Source organism: Montipora capricornis, chromosome 3, assembly GCF_036669925.1.
Source record: "Montipora capricornis isolate CH-2021 chromosome 3, ASM3666992v2, whole genome shotgun sequence".
Classification (NCBI taxonomy): Eukaryota; Metazoa; Cnidaria; class Anthozoa; order Scleractinia; family Acroporidae; genus Montipora; species Montipora capricornis.
In genome coordinates, this window is record NC_090885.1 from 72,153,120 (window position 1) to 72,172,119 (window position 19,000).

A 19,000-nucleotide genomic window follows, 5' to 3' on the forward strand; every position below is an offset into this window, starting at 1 on the left:
CACGAGCAGCGGACACTTCTTACTTCATGCCGAGCTTCACATTTTAACAAGCAGAAATATTGCTGGAATTTGCCGTCCCTTACGTAAGGTCTGAGTGGATTCATATGGTTTCCATAGACGAAAACCCCGTTGCCATCCCGGGAGAAAGATTAGGGAGTTTAGAGCAATTTACCCCAGGTAATGGAACTTATATTCGCCATGGGTATGTGTTTGCAAGTCTCGCCGGCTACAAGCAGTTACAAGAACAGCAAAATGGAGAGGTGAGAAATCGTTACACCATTCACAGAAATTTCATGATTGATAAGAATTCTTTGTGTGCTTTCATCGCCGTCATGGTGTCCTAGCGGTGTGAGGATCTGAAGCCTGGAAATTAATGCACCTATCAATGTTAAGCCCCTGGTGGGGACAAATGTTCAATGTTACGCCAGAGGTGGGGATTTTGACATGTTCTGAGTCCTGTTATGTTTTTTGGTCATTCTTAGCTGTTTTAGGCATAATTTTGCGAGATCTTTTCTCGACCGCCAATTAGAGAGGCAAGAAAATTGACAAGGTAGGCAACACCAAGCCGCCGGCTGATGACCTTGTCTTGTTCAAGCTGGTACTGATGCCAAACCAGTGAAGTTCTCACCTTAATTAAAAACACCAGCATCTGATCGATCACGGATGTACCCATACTTTCGCCAAATTTGAACCATAATAAAGCTTTCTCAACGTGATTGGTGCAAGAAACCAGAACAAAGGAATTCAGTCTATTCGAATTTACCAATCAAGGCAACGCGAATGTTGGCAGTTCAAATGGTCGCATTTTTATGGACTAGTAACATTATCCTCCCTTTTCCAGTTGAGGGAGGGAATTGTAATTAGCTAAAACCCTTTGATTGTTAATTATTTTGTAGTTATCCAGTGCAGTATGGCCAATGTACCCTTTAAAGTGCCACTATGATCAAATTTTTACCTGTTGATATTTTAGGCGTATCACAAAGAATTCTATGAAAGAATGAAAATGCTGTTTACCGTTTGCAAATACCTGCATTAGTTCCGGAGATATGTAAGTTTGAAAACTGTGCAAAATATGCAAATGAGATGACTGATGATGTCATGCATTCAACCCCATATTACATCAAGTATATAAATGGAGCTATCTTCGCCAATTTGCAGTGCAGACCATTGAAACTTGGTAAGCTAATAGTTCTACAGAAAACACACCTACGACTATAAAACAATGTGTTCCCATGGCAACTCACTCTTTTCCAGTTCCCACCCACTTTATTTTAATATGTAAGTGATTTTCAGCTTGAAAAATGTTAAACAAGGCCACAAACTCAAGCCAACATATTTATATGCATGTTGGATCATGTATATGAGGCACCATTTGCAAATATGAAAATAGAATGCCAAAGGTGGCCACAAATGCCTTTAATATTGGAAAGGTCTGGAACCCAGTATGTTGCCATGGTAACGAAACTGTTAAGCTCAGATTGTGGAGCACATTTAATAGAACCTTACTGCAAAGAATCAAACATTTCTGATGCAAATTGGCTGAGATATCCTTTTTCATCATATTTGATCAAAATTTGGTTGAGTGTATGACGTCATCACTTGGCTAATTTGCATATTTAAAAGACTTGAATATCTCTGGAACAAAAACGTAAAATTGCCCTTTGCATACCCCTTTATGAGCCCCTTGCTAAGCTGTTTCTTTAACTCTTTCTGCAACACAGAAACCTGTTATTTCTGTCACAAGAGAAGAAGAAAAGCATGTGGTACCTGAAGTTGGGTCAGTTGTCACTTGCAAGGTTTGTGAAAAATATTGCCAGCTGCTGTTTGGTGATTACAATTAACTTTGAAAATACCTGGTTGCACAATTCCCTGCCTAGTAGAACAATTAAGGTGAAAAAACAAATGATAAGAAGATTCTTCTTTGCAATAAAATGTCAAACCACACCTTGATGCCGGTCAGCTCATGCAGGGTGATGATGAGAAAGATGGATAATTTAGTTCAATTTCAAGGCATGGCTACTGATCTTATCACCATTTCAGGAGTTTTATTAGAAGGCAGGACCCAGGTACTACGCTGAGTACAGTACCTGCTCAAAGGAGGTCTCAAGATCAAAAACCAAACTATATATAGGGTCCAAGGAAGGGTTACGTTTTTACAAACGTTGGCTGTGTAGCTTTTAACAGACTCAACTATTAGAGGGTAATGCGAAGTGCTAGTTTTCTACCTATATGAACCATGTGAGTGTTAGCCCTACTAATGGAAATGGGCCCACACAAGGACAGAGAAAAACTCTGATTAGGGTGGGAATTGAACCCACAACCTTTTGGTTAGATCACAGCTGCTCTACCGACTGAGCTACAAGGTCAGATGGGAGCAGGTTGTGGGAATTTAAGATATCAATGTCATGGCAATGCATATGTACAAGTATAAGGAAGGATTACGTTTTTGCAAACCTTGGCCGTGTAGCACTTATATTCAACAGACTTTACTATTAGAGGGTATATATAGGGGTGCCCGCTTCCTTTATCACAAGGTCCCCTCTACTTCGAAACTTAATGAAACCCCTGCGGCATTTTAAACAACAGGAATTTTTGTAAATTCTTTATGAACCAATTGAACATCTTGTTTCCAGGTAATAAGCACAAATCCCAGATTCTGTAAAGTGGCAATTCTTGGAGTGGAGTCGACATCTCTGAAAGAATCATTCAAAGGAACAATAAGGAAGGAAGATGTCAGAGCTACAGAAAAGGACAAAGTTGAGATGTACAAGTCATTTCGCCCTGGTGATATTGTTTTAGCTCGTGTCTTAACTCTTCATACACAGACATATCTCCTGTCAACAGCTGAAAATGAATTTGGAGTTGTATTTGCCAAGAGTGAAGCTGGTAAAAGATCTTACGGTTTTTAAACTTTTGAAAGGAATTGTTTAGATCAAATGGTTTATTGGCTTGATTATAGGCTAATAACAAGGTTGCCACGGTCTTGATCCTGGAGAAAATTAATAATTACGTGAAGAAATAACTATATTATTTATATTTTTTGAAAAAAGGAGCAGCAATGGTTCCAGTGAACTGGTGTGAGATGCAGTGCCCCAAAACAAGAGCTAAGGAATACAGAAAGGTTGCTAAGGTCCATGAAGCTTCTTGAAGGGAATTTGCTGTATTTTGGTGGGTGCACCCTTAACTTCATATTAAAACAGTGTTCAGACTTCAGGTCACACAACAAAGTCGTCATTGTAGTAGTCCAAATCATTGCCTTTGGTTTGGACAAAGAAAGGGGCGTCCTTTTCGTCGGATGGGGACTTCCCATCCCTCGGACGCGCGACGCAACACCGTTACTTGGGTACCTGCTCCGAAAGATAAGCCTTTAATGCGCTCGGAAGAATTACCGCTCGGAACTTTATAAGCGTACACTGAACAATAATGAACTACTTTACCCTATTGAAAGGGGACACTATGTTGTTATTTCTGATAGTACCATACATCCTGCAATTTTAAGGATCGTAACAGGAGCTCTATAAAACAAAAACTATAATCGTGTTAGATAAACAATCTTCAACGTGTTAAAACGCAAAAGAAGCTTAAATATGACAATCAGTTTTGGAAAGTAAAGTGGCTAAATTGGTTATTGAAAGTTGGAAATGTTTATCGCGGACCAAGCGAGAAAACTTTCTGGAAAAATTGGCCAAGTAAAAAAAGAATGAAGGGGTAGTTTCTAAAGAAACTGTGGTGCTGCGTCGGTGGGGAAGTAGTATACAAAAATTTGGTTTATCAACGGAGTTGATAATGTAAATTGACCACCGTACAGAGATTCTAAAAGCTGACGTTTCGAGCGTTAGCCCTTCGTCAGAGCGAATCCGAAGGGCTAACGCTCTGACGAAGGGCTAACGCTCGAAACGTCAGCTTTTAGAATCTCTGTACGGTGGTCAATTTACATTATCAGCTCCGTTGATAAACCAAATTCAAGTAAAAAAAGGGTTGTTAGACAGTAACTGGGAAGTGTTAACGAGGTTTCTAACCATAACTTTAATTAACGTTCGGCTATTCGCTTCTCCTTCCTTGGTCCCGTTATCACTTGTTGAGGTGCTTCAATTTTGTCAGCCATACAATAGACTGTCGTATAATTAGAGTATCCCCAAAGTTTTATCAGATTTTATCGACAGCTTCAAGTCAATTTTAAAGTTTGCTCTAAAATTAGGGTTGCCAAAGAACACAGTGGAGTGTCACAGATCTGGCTCTGTCACTTAGGTCATAACTAGGGCCACCTTTCTTGCTTTTGATCCAGATGTTGGCTAATCAACGCGTAATGTCTTTTTCTGTCTTTGCAGTTTCGTCTTGAAATATACAGTGCCTTTGGGATCCCCGGGCTGCCCATGTGAACTGTATAATGGCATGTCCGTCAAGTTTAGCAAAAGAAAGGCGGTTTGCACAGCTTGGAATCTCTGTCGCCTTCAAAGTTTAGTGTCGTTTAACTTCTTAAATGGTGAAAAGAAAATGAAATTTCTGGTTTGCTGTAACAGTTCTGCTTTCAAACATGGGGGGGGGGGGGGGGGGGGGGCATGTGACGAGTGAAAAGTTAAAGAGGAAGGCAAGGTGCAATTTTAACGGGATCTCCAAAGGTCTGTGTCAAAAATCCGTTTGCAAGATAGTAAATTCATGCACTTCATGAAGTCGATTTAAATCTATATAATAGACTTTATTCATAAATGGCGGTCAATTTATAATACTTTTGTCGAAGTGCAAATTAGCCTACCAAGCCTCGATACCCTACAGTGAATTGAAAAGAATTCTTGCTCTAAAATGAGGCTTGGTAGGCTAATTTGCACGTGGACAAAAGAATTAAAAATGTGACCGCCATTTATGAATAAGGTCTATAACCACAGCATTCCCAAGTTCTTATGCAGTTGGAAGAAACCTAACTTTCCTCCCACTGTTTATGATTATTTTAGTTATTCATAAGTTCTATGGCCTTGTGAATCAGATAAGTTGATAGCTGAGAGAGAGGAAATAAACGGCCAAACCGGAGCAAAGTGGATTAATTTAGGTGCCAATTTTCCAGCGCGGATAGCTGATTTTTTCAAATAACTATTGTTCTCATGCATTTGACGGTTGCTAGTGAGAGAATTTACTCTTCACAAAGCGAAATTTATGGTAGAATATTACATGTACCCAGTCAGTACACCGTCAATTGTAACTGAGCAGCCATTAGGAGTGCACTGAAACACAATTTACTTGGGACGTTATATTGCACTTTTGTGGGTTTCGTGCTTAACAAACTTCTCGATAAACCCGGTCAAAAGTCATGAGGTTTGGACAAAGTGGCTACTCAGCAGTAAGGCTGCATTTTCAAGAGGCGCAAATCTGATAACCCATAATTCCTTGATATTCCAATCGAGGAGCGTGTTTTAAACTTACAAATACTAACCAAAGGACGTTCTTGACTTGTCAAACAAAGGACACTTTAGTTAAGCTCTCTTTCAAAACGGGTAGAGTGCATGGTACACAGCCAAGGTTACGTTTCCGTTCACTGGCTAAAAATAATATTTTTCGATATTTATCTTTGCTCTATATCCTCTGAGATAAGTGGGGTCAGCGAGACAAAGGTACATTGAAATTCCATTCTTCGAAATTATTAAGGTATTGTCAAGGACAACGTTAAAAATCAAACACGGCAAATTTGAGCTCATTGACCTGAAAAGAGACGATATATTTGCACAAAAAAGCCCCGCATACTTCAGGAACAAATGAGGCTAAATTGTTATTTTGGAACCACAATCACTGTTCCAGTTCTTGGAACACCACTTTCTGGGGCGGTTACATTTACTGGTGTAAGTGTCTAACTTATACTAGAGAATGAGGGTCAAGGTTACCTTTACACGATTACCGCAATACTTTAATACACGCAGGAATAGTCAAAAATTGCTTGTAGGTCCCGAAAACCCAGATTACTTGAAACCTAGCGCTACCGTGACATAGCATTTTTTGTGATATCCATTGCCTAATAAACTCCGCTTGACATCGCTGGTGAAACGAGAAGCGGTACTGGTTCCATTAGTTCAAGAGTCTTTGCCACTGCAACGCAATATCCGTTGTGAATATTGGCCACTGATTCCCGCTTGTGCTGGTTGACAAACGCAACATTAAAAGTACGCGTAACATTAATACTGGATGAGGGCTCACAAGGGCGAGTAAGAGCGACTAGTGTGAAGATTCTGAAATGGTGTTTTTTTTCGCAGTTAATTTCAGTATCTTAGCGAGTTAGAGTATGATTCCGTGACTCTTGAATTTTTTTTTGTGTCTATACGAAGTCCTCGATAAGTACACCTTGAGGCGATGCAAACGCAAATACTAAAAATATCTTGGCTCCTAGTACCCCATTGCGTGCCAAATGAGGAAAATCATTTATTGCTGTTAGCGGAGTAACACTGTAAACAAACATCATGAGAAAACTTTAAAGCGTAACAGGAATATACAATTAAAGGTGATTTTAAACAGATGAAAACGGAGTCGATAGTTTGCGTGAGGTTGGGTGTCGATGATGACGCACGCCCTTGAAACTTTCAGTTCTTCCATGCAACGGTGCGTCTTGTGGCCCACAGTGGAAAAATATCAGTCACCCTTCAGGTGAATTTGCGAGCGGGTGCGTCAGGCGTAACTCACGCTACATCATTATGTAGTCATCATACCTTGAAATAGCCACCAAACTACGTCAACCACCCGTATCGCTTTCTCCTTAAAAAAGGCAGTGGTGTTTATATTCACTGTGTTTTTCGCAGCGTTTTTAAGGACCGGATTTTCAAGTTGCTTAACTGAAGTGTGAAAGTTTGATTACAAACGGATGTGCGCTTGAGTGACCGAAAGAGAAATTTGCGCATGCTAATAAGCGAACAGAACGTGGCAGCCTCGGGGCAAGTTTGTCCTCATGTAACTATCAAACTTTAGATTCGCCTCTAAGAGAGAATAAAGTGTTGTATACCTTTCATGCCTTTAACTTCTATATTTCCTTCTTGGATTGTTTTTGAGGTTACTTTATATTAGTTTACAAATGTTCAAGCTAATTACGTCTGAGGTAAGGTTCAACTCTGTCTGAGCATAACTTATTTTCATTGAACGTAACGGTTTAACAGAAGAGTGACCTTACGAATGTCCAAGGAGGGGTGGGGGGGGGGGGAGGGTGGGGTAATTCGGCTAAAGAAGGAAAAAGAAATACCACAGTTTTATTGATCGCATAATATTTCATCACGTTCTGAGCGTTATTCAGACGTAGACACCGTTATGTTCTTGCCATTATTTTGACGACACTGAGCTGAAGTGAAGGAGGAGCCGTGCGATAGAAGCCTTTTGTCTTTATCCATTAGCTCACAATAGTTAACAGTTTGAACCGAGTAAACACAGTCTTGATCACTTAGACCATACTTGTCCTATTGTTTGAGAGTGAGAACATGGTCCGATTCCCGATAATTTTTTCCACCTCTAAAATAATATGAAACCAAGTGTGCTACATTTTAGCAGAGAGTGTTTTTGAGTTTAAATATAGCGAATTGCAATCGCAAATTGAGAGAAATTTTACTCTGAATAAGTGAGCGTGTGCAAATACGAAACTTCTCGAACCCTAACATTTGCCAGCAATTTTCAGATAAGCTGTTTTTTCGAGAGACTGACCACTACCGTGTTCGAAATGTTGCGTATAAATGAAGATTCGTTATTGATTCAATCTTCTAACGGAGACCGGGGTTTACCTTGTCAACCTAGTAGATATCGGGTGGTCACGAAGAAGTTGGATTGATCTTGGCAGTGAAAACTGCAGTGATGGACAATAAAAAAGGGGGTTGGTTTTCTGTAACATGGAATAACATCGGAAAGATTTAGACTCAGATTGTATCAGTTGAAGAAGCGCCACGGATTCTACCAGACAGCAGAACTTAGTATTGCAAGGCGCTAGACTGTCAGCTATTGATAGCGCTGTATTTGTGGTCCTTAAAGAACGCCAACTTGACGCTGCAATTTATTTTGCCACTTGCACTAGCGTGTGACAATGCTTTCAATATCATCAACCATAGAAAAGAGTAGAAAATTTCGGCATCTGTCCGTGGCTTCGGCATGCTTTCTGTATTTTTACCTGAAAAGGAAATGCACTGGGATCGAAAAGTTCTCAGTGGTAAATTGAAACTTACCATACATAAACGTCCCTCGCAACGATATACCTCGTGTGGGAGAGCCTACTTTGCCTGGTATTGACTCATAGATAATTGTTTATTGTAAACTTTCGTCGAAACATAGCAACATAAGCCAGTCAACTTAGGACTAGTAAAATATTTCCGAGTCTGTCGAATGTTTTATGATTTCTGTTGACTTAGAGTCAGGTTTTAAACAATCAAATGTTTATACCTCGTTCACAATTGAAATGATGATGTCAATCCTTATGGGGTTTTTTTTTTAGGAAATGAAAGATAAGTTGGGTGTTCAAGCGTGGAAATCGTGCGAATGTTTTGCCACGTGCCCTCAAAATACTGAAAAGCAGGCAGTTAATTTAAATTGTGGTCGGTTCAGTACTCGAGTTTTTTTCCACCTGTCAGGCGTTCCTCTTTTTGTGGCGAGAGAGATCGTGCTGAATGAGGCAAGCCGGCGAGAATCGCTAGAAACTTAAGTTACTGTTGAAGCATTTAGGTTTCAGTTGACGATAATCTAATATAAACTTGGTGGATAATGTTATCTAGCGTACACTCGCGGAGTCTTGTCTATTTTGGTCCAAATATTCAACACAATTCTGTTTAGCATTTAAAAATTTTGATGGGAGCCAAACTAACGCGTATCCTAACCTGGCAATATTGTGTGTGTAATATGTCGCGGAGTATCCGAAGTTTTTCACTCGTTTGGTATAGGTAGAGAACCACTGAGAAATAAACCCATGGTCCGTTCATGTTATGATCCGTAAATTTACAACGATGGAAAGGAAATGCATCTGTTGTTATCATATATTTTGATTTTTGTTCGCATAAAAACAATGTAAAAAGCGCAGTTCAAGTAGGTGGAGAGTTGCATTGCCGAGTTTGGTAGAGCGCTGGTATTCATTAACAGCGCTCCATTCACTCTCGCGGAAGGGGTTTGAAAAGGCATTCAAATTAATAAAAGCAGGGCTTTTAGACTCGATAAACTACCGGGATTTGTTCAATAGCAGGTTGTAGCTTTGTTCACAAGAAAAACATTAGTTCGTTTTATGTTGTACGTGAATGGCTTTCGGTAGTGCAATTTTTTTACATCGAACAATGTTAGCTATGTTCAACTCACTAAAGTGAGTATTAAATGCAGGAAGGAAAACCTACATATGCTTTGAACTAGAAGTCAGGTACACAGCAAGAAAGCGTTTATCACAGCGGGAAAAACTCTATTAAACAGAGAGAGACATAACCAGCGACGGAGAAAATTCGGTTCGGTGAAGATGGATTCATGTTGCGACTGACTTGTGCCTTCCGGTGTGTGTTTCATCGATCGAAGAATCTTGCCAAACCCAAATCGGTCTTGTAATCCCACGATACTAGAATAATTTCAATAAGTCCAATTGTTCACGGGTTAGGCAGACTTTTAAGGCTTTTAGCATTGGCTTGTAGCGTTGCCCAGTCTATTGTCTTATTATCTGTTATTTTCTCACCTATTGTTAGAACCTTTCACGTTTGCTCCAATTTAACGCCTCCCTTTTACGAGCTTTTCAAAGCACCTAAGTAGTTCAAATTTGCACTTTTGTTTCGCATCAGCTAAGGCTAGATTCAACGCCATTGATTACAAACGACGCTCGCAGAAACTTTCAGACCACCACTCACTATCTACAATATTAAATTTTAAATTTCCCGAGGTCGATATTCTACCACAACACGGCACTGACGTCTGATTCGCTTAAATAAGACAGTTAAATATGCAAAGCGCTTTTGACCAGAAAAGACAGAGTTCTGCTGTAGTTCCCTAATTTTATTGTCACTGACCTCGGAATGTTTTCTTGTGTGCTTACTTTAATGAAACAGCTCTCATCGCAGTGTGCGGGACCCCAAATCGAGGTTTTCCTGATATAAGCACTACTTTGCAATTCACACAGTCTCCACTATAATTGCTTGGCAAATATTGACACAAATTTTTATTGAATCCTCACACAACATACACAAATTTGTTTCGAATGACAAACTGACTAAAAATGTGTTGAGTTTGGTAGTTAAATAAATGTGTTGATCCTTTTAACGAGCAAGTCGAAACTTTTCGAACGTAAATAACAGCAATTTCTATTTTTCCGTGATAGCTCTCTGTAAGAATCATTCTTGCATAAATAGTGTAGTTGTTGAAGTCCCTTCATAGTCGGGAAAACCTGATCACTTGAGTCATGTCAGAAGTTGTCAAAAATATGAAAACACGATGGAAAGACTGCCAAAGGGAAGTTCTATTTACAGCTCTTTTCATTTTACGATTTTGTTCTATGTACAGAAAAGCATGGTGTTTCGTGATCTCATATCCGTTAGCGAGAATAGCGATTCGATTGTGATCTTTCTTGTTCATGAATGACTTGTGGCAGCCACCCTCCTTCTCTAAATATTCATTCATTTTAGGTAAATACATCTTGAAAAACCAAATTGATAAAATTGCATCTCTTAATAAAAATCTCTTTCTTAGGATCGAGGAAACAATTTCTTTACATTAGCATTTTAATGTGGTTGAGTTCTAGGATAAGTTTCAATCGTCACTGAATTGTGAACGGATAACGGAGCCGGTGCACTTGAGAAAATTTAGTGTCCTAACTCTGATGGCTCCTGTAGCCCAAACAACTTGGAACCGAAGAATTGTCCAGGGATGTTTGAGAGTTTACAGTCGTAGTGTTCAATGGTTGTGATACTGGGTTAGGAATATGTAGGTCTTGTACCGAAGTTGCGTTTGAATTTTGCGAGTTCGAAGAAGACTTCGCGTTCTTGTTCATTGCTTGTGAATTTGTTTTCTTCCATTTCATCCTCCGGTTTTGGAACCAGATTTTGACTTGCCTTTCGGTGAGATTTAACTGAGATGCCATTTCAGCTCTTCTCTCCTTCGTAAGAAAGTGATTAAAATGGAATTCTTTCTCTAACTCGAGTAGCTGCTTGCGAGTGTATGCTGTTCTCTTCCGTTTCCCTTCTGAACCTCTACCGTTCCACGCAGGGTTTCCTGTAAGCAAAGCCGGACAGTTCACTATAAATATCCCCCAAATATATAAACCCCTAAACATAAGCTCTGTCTTTAAAACAAGTGCAACGTTCTTGTTAAATCACAGTTAAATGTTAGCTAATGGCAATCGCTTATTAAGTACAGTTTTATGGCGCGTCAAGTATCGACAGTAGTTAAATATCGTGGCGTAAGGTGCCCGTAAATATAGTCTGTGTGGTCACAGATTGCCATTCGATGGCAAATTTTGAACAATTAGTCAAACTAATACTGAATTAATGCTTGTAAACCGTATAAGTTGTTTGTTACTTTCCAAACAGTTCGCAAAGTTAGGAACGAAAGCGAGAGTAACGAAGGCTTTCAGTTTATGCGATTAACTTTTGCGGGTTTCGCATTTATGATGTGAAGAAGGAAGTCGAGTTGTTACTAACCTGCTGCAGTCGAATTTTGCCACCAGTTTTCCGGTGAAGAGGTGCTTTTAAGCCAGGCATATTGATGGAACGAACAGTTATGACCAGCTTCTTGAGGCGGGTAGTAGTTTTGATGATCAATTGGAAGCGATGCTCCGTTCTGCGCTGAAATCGGCACGTTGCCATACGCGGGTGGCTCGGTGGTATACCCATTGACTTGCCCGAGGTTTCCCTGCGGCATGGGTGACATGAAATTTGGTAGAGGCGACTGATTATAGTAATTTGGTGACTGCATACGGCAAGGAGAAAAGGGAAAATCCAATTGCTGTCCATGCGAGCCGGACTCCTTTGCCTGAAGGTTGCTACCAAAGTATGGATAATTTGACTGCATTGCACCCGTCGTCATCCTTGCGCGTACAACAAGAAAAGCCACTGAGTGGAGTGCGCCGTGGGTATTTATAAATTTGTGTTTTGTATGATAAATAATGTAGAACGCCAGACAAGCGTGACGTATGTCACCTGGGTTGAAACGTCTTGTAAACGCATTATTAAGTATTGAAAAGGCCTTAATTAACGTAAAAGCCCCAATACTGTACCTTGTGTGCCAATAGGCGATTTTTGGAAATTTGAGTGTGGGATTTTGACAAGAATAAAATATGCAAGGGTGCGCTCGACGCAAAAAGAAAGACTAGCGAAAAAAAGCGCTTGGGTGAAATGGTGCACCTGATCTAGTGAAAGATGGTTTCTTTTTCTCAGGCTCTTTTATCGCGTCGAGAACACGTAAACAAAAAAAGACAATATTCACTTCTTTTTTGTCGTATCAAGTATTGAAATATTTCAAGCTTCAGTAAAGATCTCTTGTTGAATCGAAAGTGTTCATGCGGGACAGCTCTGCTCAGTTCTAGATCTTCAAATCGTATTAACTTGGTGTCAGTCATTTATCACTGCAGGGAGACTACATTACTAGTTTGATTTAAAAGAACTTGGCATTTTGGTGTGGTTTTACAAATATGAAATAAAGAGTCTCTTATTAATAGAATCTTGCTGAGATTTCGAATTGTTTCAAGACACACTGTGTTTTGTTCGTAAAATAGTACTTCCTGCGTTTAACATCTGTCTAAGGTAAACATTGATAAAGTTGGGGACGATTCTATCTCCCTTGCTTGCGGGCCTGCCGGAAGACAAACAAGCTTTGTTATCAAATCACAAGTTCAATTTTCAGTGTGTTAAGTCGATTTGAAGGCGTGGATATTATAAAATTTCCCAGTTTCGTTGTCGACCGCGCTGTCATATGCAAACTTGATGTCAGAACAATTTTAATGCCTCAATTTTAAAGGGGCTACCTAGCCCAATTCGTCAGATGATAAAAATTTGAGAGATAAGAAATTAAAAGTAAGAATCACACCAGCTGTGGTTATGAGGCAGGTAGTGTTGATAAAGGTACATTTTTAATTTCTCATTTCGCCTGCGCCTTAATCAACCTCCAATTGTCGAATTCATCGTAAATTTGCTGTGATTTGCTTGAACTGAGGTGTTAACAAAGAGTCCCCCTTGCCAGTAAAGAAAAAAAGCCACACAACAATAAAAGCTATGTTACACTAATGAAAATGATGTACTAGATAAAAAGTTAAAAGAAGGTAGAAATGTAACCTTGACAGAGAAAGGTAAGCCGAATGCAATTTGTTTTTTTCTTTTTTTGCGAATTGGCGCTGACTGCACTCATTTAGGTCTTTGCCGGAACAGCAGATGACTTCTCTCAGTTTTTCCATTGATGAAAACTTTTAATTGATTATAAAAATGGTCAAAACACTCTGCTAACTACCTTAAACGTTTTAAGAAATTCAGGACATATAACAATGTTTTCCTCTCGTTCTTTAGTTTATTCAAACACTGCATCCGGAACATAAAATTTTAAAAATGTTGGACAGAATGAACATGTCAAGGCCTTAATTTATAGCACAGCCTGCATTATGAGGCTATAAATCTCTTTATAAAAATCCGAAGTGTTAGTTTGCTTTAGCTTTGGTGAAAGCAACCATTTAGTAAATATACCGTCTTAGCAGGTGTCCATAAAATGCCATTTTATTGATTTGCGAACTCCAATAGCAATTTTCATATTACATAATTCATCTCTGTAACACTAGGCGACAAGAGCTTCTATAAAGAGAAGAAAAGTAACGCGAAAGAAGAGCGTACATTAGGTTGATTGAAAAACGAGGATTCACCGACTGAATATTGTCGCTACACCATGTTGCCGGCCATTTCACACAAGCGCGTAATTTCAATATAAGGTTGACTAGGTATTTTGACGCGCTATGTCTTAACCACAATAGCGAAATCTGTGAACTCTGAGAAAGCGTCAAAGTATTATTTTCTTGTGTTCAGGCTCTAAAAACAAAGGAATGTTGCTCCTGTAAGGAAGAAAGAGTAAAGAACGACGCGCTTTGCTTTTGTGCGGCTGAAAAGTTTTTTTTCAGCATTTTTAACTCGACCGGAAATTAACAGTGTGGGAGATCAAAGGGCAGAAAGATGAGCTTGCACCATTTCAATATTAATCCTATAGTCTATTCTGTTCCCGCTCGCCTTTCATCATCTCCTCCCACCAAATGACTTAACAATTCACTTGACAAATATCAAATATTTGTTAACCAAATTTACCTGTTCGCAGTCGAGTCGTAAATATTTTGCGTCGGCTTTCCTACAAAAACGGCGAAAACGCTGCCTTCTAGTAAATCACGTTGCGACCTTTAATATAAGTTAAGTTAGTTTTTTTGTTTAATAACAAGCGTTATGGTAGCTGGATCTTCTTTGCGACCAAAAGTTGCTTTTGGATTGCTCCGAGGGGGTGGTTTTAAACTTGCCTTTGTTATGCATATATGTATATAAATATGTGAAAACATTATCATTGAGGTTCGAATGTGTAGAATTCAATTTTTTTGTTTATAGCGATTCAGAACACGCTCGAGATTCACCGTGGCTTAACCTGTGCCTAACCTAAATTGAACTCAGTGCTACAAATCTTTCAGAAAAGTGCGTAACGTATGAGTTGGAGGTACTTAGGGGGTAAATTGCTAACCACCTAACCACGTCACCCAGGACAGTTGAAAAATTGCGAAACCGTAAACCGAGGTCTTGCATGGTTGCTTCCACAATAATAAACAATACAGGCATTGATCAAGAAGCGTATGGAACATCTACATAAGTAAAACTAACTGAATAATCCTTAATTGAGGTGAATGGCTAGAACATTCAAAGTACTTCTTGACTGACTCGTCTGCGTTTAATTTCCAGTTTAACCATACCTTTTATGCTTTGCGAAACATAGCAAAACCTGGATTGGGGAGACTCTGACAAAGTGCAAAGGAGTAGAAATTAACTACAGATCTTCTTTGGGTTGTCGCATTGAGTATATGTTTTCGCTAAATCGCTGATTTTTTTTCCAGCTTTTTTATCAGCAACTTTAAGCACTAGCTTCTGTCCCAGTATCTCTTAAGTTGAATGACTTGTTTTGCAGTTCCTCTTTTTCTTTCAAAGTTTTCACTGTGATATTCTGAAATTTAATTCCCTGTGTTTAGAGCGAATGACGTACTGAATCATCAAATTAGTCAACTGATTTTCAGAACATTACGGCTATCGATACGTCTCCTAACTTTTGAACGGTACCGGAAAATGATCTGTAGGACTTCAGTTACTACGACAAAATATGGAAAATGAGTCCCTAGTTAGACTAGATAGGAATAATTCAAGTGCTGTAGTTAGAACATCAAATTGAAGTGATTTGACCATTTGAAAAATGTCCCAGAACTTTGCTCTCACTTTAATTTGTAGGAATAAGAATTGAAAAAACAACAGATATTTTTTTGCTGTGAAGTCCGCGAGTTTAGTTTAGTGAAATACCCGTGACTTAGAGTAATTAATGCAAACGAGTTGACGCAAGTTCACAGATCGTTTAATGAAATCCATAGAAGACTAGCCACTTTTTACCTTGTGTGTGTTTTAACATACCATTAATCAACCTCAAATATTCGGAAATAATTGCGACGAGAACTAGAACTTTTCTGCAGAAAATTGCTTAACTTTGGAAGAAATGTACTAGAGAAAAAGAAATTTTCTGTTAAATGATATGATACAGGACGAAGATTCTGTTCGACATGTCATCGGATGTATGGATATCATTTGTTAACTCCCTTAGGACGCGACAATAACTGCAATCAACTACAGTTATATTCAAGTTGATCCTTTATTAGTAGATGAGAAAATCATTAACTGTTGATTTTAAAACTCTCAAAGAAAATTCCCCAAATCAACCTGAATCTTCAATGATATGACTTGTGAAATGAATTCCGTATCCTCGCTTTTCTGCGAGCATGGTTGGCCATGACCTACGGTTTTCGCCGCCATACATCGCGATCAAGTTTTAATATGCACTGTCCGCAGTGACGTTCTTTAAAGTTCGTGTCTTGTTATACTGTACGACTCTAAGTAATATCACCATTGCTTTGTGAACAGTGGCAAATTGCCAACTATTTTAGATTAAATAATTTTGAGAAACTGTGCTCTTTACCCTAGATCACTGCCGAGACACTTCCTCAAACTGAACCTATTTAGCCCTATAAAAGGACTCGTTTCCTTTAAACTCTACGCCTCTACATTAGTCCTCTACCTTTATTTAAACCATAATTTGTTTTTGTTTTTTTTTCCATCCAAGTGCCGCTTCAAAGCCGATAAAAGCACCGAAGACGGTAGATAATGCGAGCCTAAGCTCGCGAACTGTCATTTATCATCTTGTTTCATTATAAGCTTAAGATGTGCGATCAATAAATTGCGCCAGCTACGGTGAAAAAGAAGGTGTTTGTGTTACGGAAAGGTATCCTTGGTTGAGTTGAATCAGAGCGCCTAAACTGAGAAGACAATTAAGACAATTTGTTCTTTCAGTCTAAAGGATAACGAGCTTAAGCTCGAGAACGGACAGTCCTTTATCATCTCGTTTCATTATGAGCTTAAGATGTGCGATTAATAAATTGCACCAGCCATGATGTAGAAGAAAGTAGTTTACTCTACATTAAAAGAAATATTCTTGATAAAAAATGTGTATACCTATGTATATGTATTTGTATATATATATATGCTCAAAAGCTCGCTAGTTTGAGCACTCTGGCATGGCTTAGATGTACCACATGTGTGGGACATTTGGGGTGGCTTTTTAAGCTAACCTCCATCCTAGACATCAGCACTGCATTGAGGAGGCCCAGAAGGCCAAATATATATATATATATAAAGCGCTTCAGCTGAGTTAACATTTTAGGGTTTCGTTTAAGCCTAAACAACTTTACAGGCCATAGTGTTTTCTACTTCTGATTTGAGTGTGAGTGTTAACAAGTACTAACAAGGAATCATAACAAACCAACTTCAAAACTCCAATTTCAGTTCTAAAGGTAAAAAAAAAAGTAAAAAAGGAAGGAAGACGTCCTTTAAGACCGTGAAAGTAAAGGCGATTTTGCAGAACAAATCCAGTTGTATAGTTATCTTCACTCAACTGATGAATTAACGTCGTTTTAGCTAAAATGTCACAGTGGATCATTCAAGTAATTAGCGAAAACTATCCTATGGTACGGTTTTTGTAGCTGTTCACAATTAACTTGAAAGCACGCGGAACGTTTAAAATAATGAGTTACACCCGAAATTTGGTTCTACCCGAACATTTAATTCCTTCATTGTTTTCCATTTTTACCGGTTATTGCATACGGAAGATCCACTACAGTAAATACTGTCTAGTTATCGAGTCTACTCTGGTACTCAGTTATAATTCGATGCACTCAGTGGATAAGACTGTAGTTCAAACGTTTGAATGCTCGCAATAAACGTTCTCAATCTTGACAATTCAGATGAAGGCCCCGGCGTGCTTAAAAAAGTCTGACGCTTTGCGCTTGTCTCGAGTTCTTCTATAGTGAAAGCTACTATCAGTCGGTAGAGCTGAAGGTCGTGGGTTCAATTCCCACCCGGGTCAAAGATTTTCTCTGTCCTTTTGTGGGCCCATTTATATCAGTAAGGATAACGCTCATATGGTTTGTATGGGTTAAAAACTAGCACTTCACGTTACACTCTATAATAGTTAAGAAAGCTACTATCAGCTGAGCAACACCTCATGTTGTATTTAGTGTTTAATACTAACATAGAGCTTTATTTTCTGCAAATTCTAAGGAAATCGAATAACAATACTGAACGGTACTGTCTCTGCCAATGAACCTTTCACTTTCACAAAATGAATCTGATGCCCGACTGTTGATGAAATGGTTCTTCACTCTTCAAAAGTGTACATGTGGTAAACTATATTGGGGCAGCCGTATTTGTATAGCTACCACAGAAATAGTTGTGTCCCAAGATATATATGAACCGCCAAGAGTCAACGTTTGCATGTATGTACACAGTAGTTGTATTAGCTTTGTGGTATTCATCACGTACTCATCAGCCCAGAATCGTCTCCTAGGTTTTATTTCGTTAAATTTCAGTTTGTTAGTTAAGGCCTGTGATTGTGAAACCTGCAAAACACTTCAACAGAGGGGATAACTTTAAGCTTTGATTCACTGACTCAAACTTAACGACTACAATTTTATTGCACAACAAAAGTGACTTCAAAATAAAGTGAAGGTGCACTGACAATTTGATGGTGATTCGAAGACTTCAGGGTAAGAGCTTCGTTGCATGTTCGTATTTCAAGAAACTCAATGAAATGATGAGAGTGTTGTTTCAAATATTTCACATTAACTGCAGGAAGCCGACAGGTTTTATTGACCCACACACTGAAATACATATGAAGAGACGTAAATCTATGCTCCGATGACAATGAAATCTAAACCTTTGCTTTAAAACGTAAAAAACGTTCACGCGGGGAACTTTTTGCCGGTTTCTATATTTCGTAATTAAACAAATAGCTTTTGTAAAAGCAGTACTTTCGCCTAGGGTTAATGTTTTTTCGATTTAAACGGTTTCTGCCTGTTTTGATTGCACTTTTTCAAGTCGGTCTTGAATAATGTCAAAACTGACACAACAATTGAATATTTCATTCGACAATGAAATGCAAACATCATAAAATGGCACTTAGCTATAATTTTTACGACGTAGCTTTAAAAACATCCTGAAGTTAATGGCAGTTTTATTGCTGTTGAGTTGAATACCAACTCCGACTTGAAGCCTCGCTATGACTGTTTAACTGCTCCTGATCAACTTCCGTCTTTTCATATTGTAATTTATAGCTTTCTTTTCTTGTCGGCGTTCTACTGTGCAGCTGGCTGCGAAGGTAGCTAAGTTTAATTAATCGAAAGCAAACCCTCTTACTGGTGTCTCTTTAGGTATTGTTTGGATACATCGGCTGCTCAGTGTATTCAATTGTATTACCCTCACGTATTCTGGAATATTTC

The 19,000-nt window shown here is 38.8% G+C and overlaps 2 protein-coding genes across 2 annotated transcripts; one reads left to right on the forward strand and one right to left on the reverse strand.

Annotated features, from left to right (window-relative positions):
- The first annotated feature begins 34 nt into the window (after positions 1-34).
- LOC138043936 (exosome complex component CSL4-like) lies at positions 35-4,507 on the forward strand. The gene is made up of 5 exons (XM_068890466.1): positions 35-260; positions 1,722-1,796; positions 2,634-2,886; positions 3,051-3,168; positions 4,329-4,507. The coding sequence occupies exons 1-4, from the start codon at positions 105-107 to the stop codon at positions 3,146-3,148; spliced, it is 582 nt and encodes a 193-aa protein (XP_068746567.1). The 5' UTR covers positions 35-104; the 3' UTR covers positions 3,149-3,168; positions 4,329-4,507.
- A 5,592-nt stretch (positions 4,508-10,099) lies between these two features.
- LOC138043934 (homeobox protein Hox-A4-like) lies at positions 10,100-13,164 on the reverse strand. The gene is made up of 2 exons (XM_068890463.1): positions 11,604-13,164; positions 10,100-11,175 (listed from the first exon to the last, which is right to left on the reverse strand). The coding sequence occupies exons 1-2, from the start codon at positions 11,986-11,988 to the stop codon at positions 10,775-10,777; spliced, it is 786 nt and encodes a 261-aa protein (XP_068746564.1). The 5' UTR covers positions 11,989-13,164; the 3' UTR covers positions 10,100-10,774.
- Between the last annotated feature and the right edge of the window lie 5,836 nt (positions 13,165-19,000).

Coding starts and splice junctions, on each gene's coding strand:
- LOC138043936 (XM_068890466.1), top strand. CDS start 105: ATGGTTTCCATAGACGAAAACCCCGTTGCCATCCCGGGAGAAAGATTA. Junction 261..1,721: donor AAGAACAGCAAAATGGAGAG/GTGAGAAATCGT, acceptor TCTGCAACACAG/AAACCTGTTATTTCTGTCAC. Junction 2,887..3,050: donor ATTTGCCAAGAGTGAAGCTG/GTAAAAGATCTT, acceptor TTTTGAAAAAAG/GAGCAGCAATGGTTCCAGTG.
- LOC138043934 (XM_068890463.1), bottom strand. CDS start 11,988: ATGACGACGGGTGCAATGCAGTCAAATTATCCATACTTTGGTAGCAAC. Junction 11,176..11,603: donor GCAAAATTCGACTGCAGCAG/GTTAGTAACAAC, acceptor CTTTGCTTACAG/GAAACCCTGCGTGGAACGGT.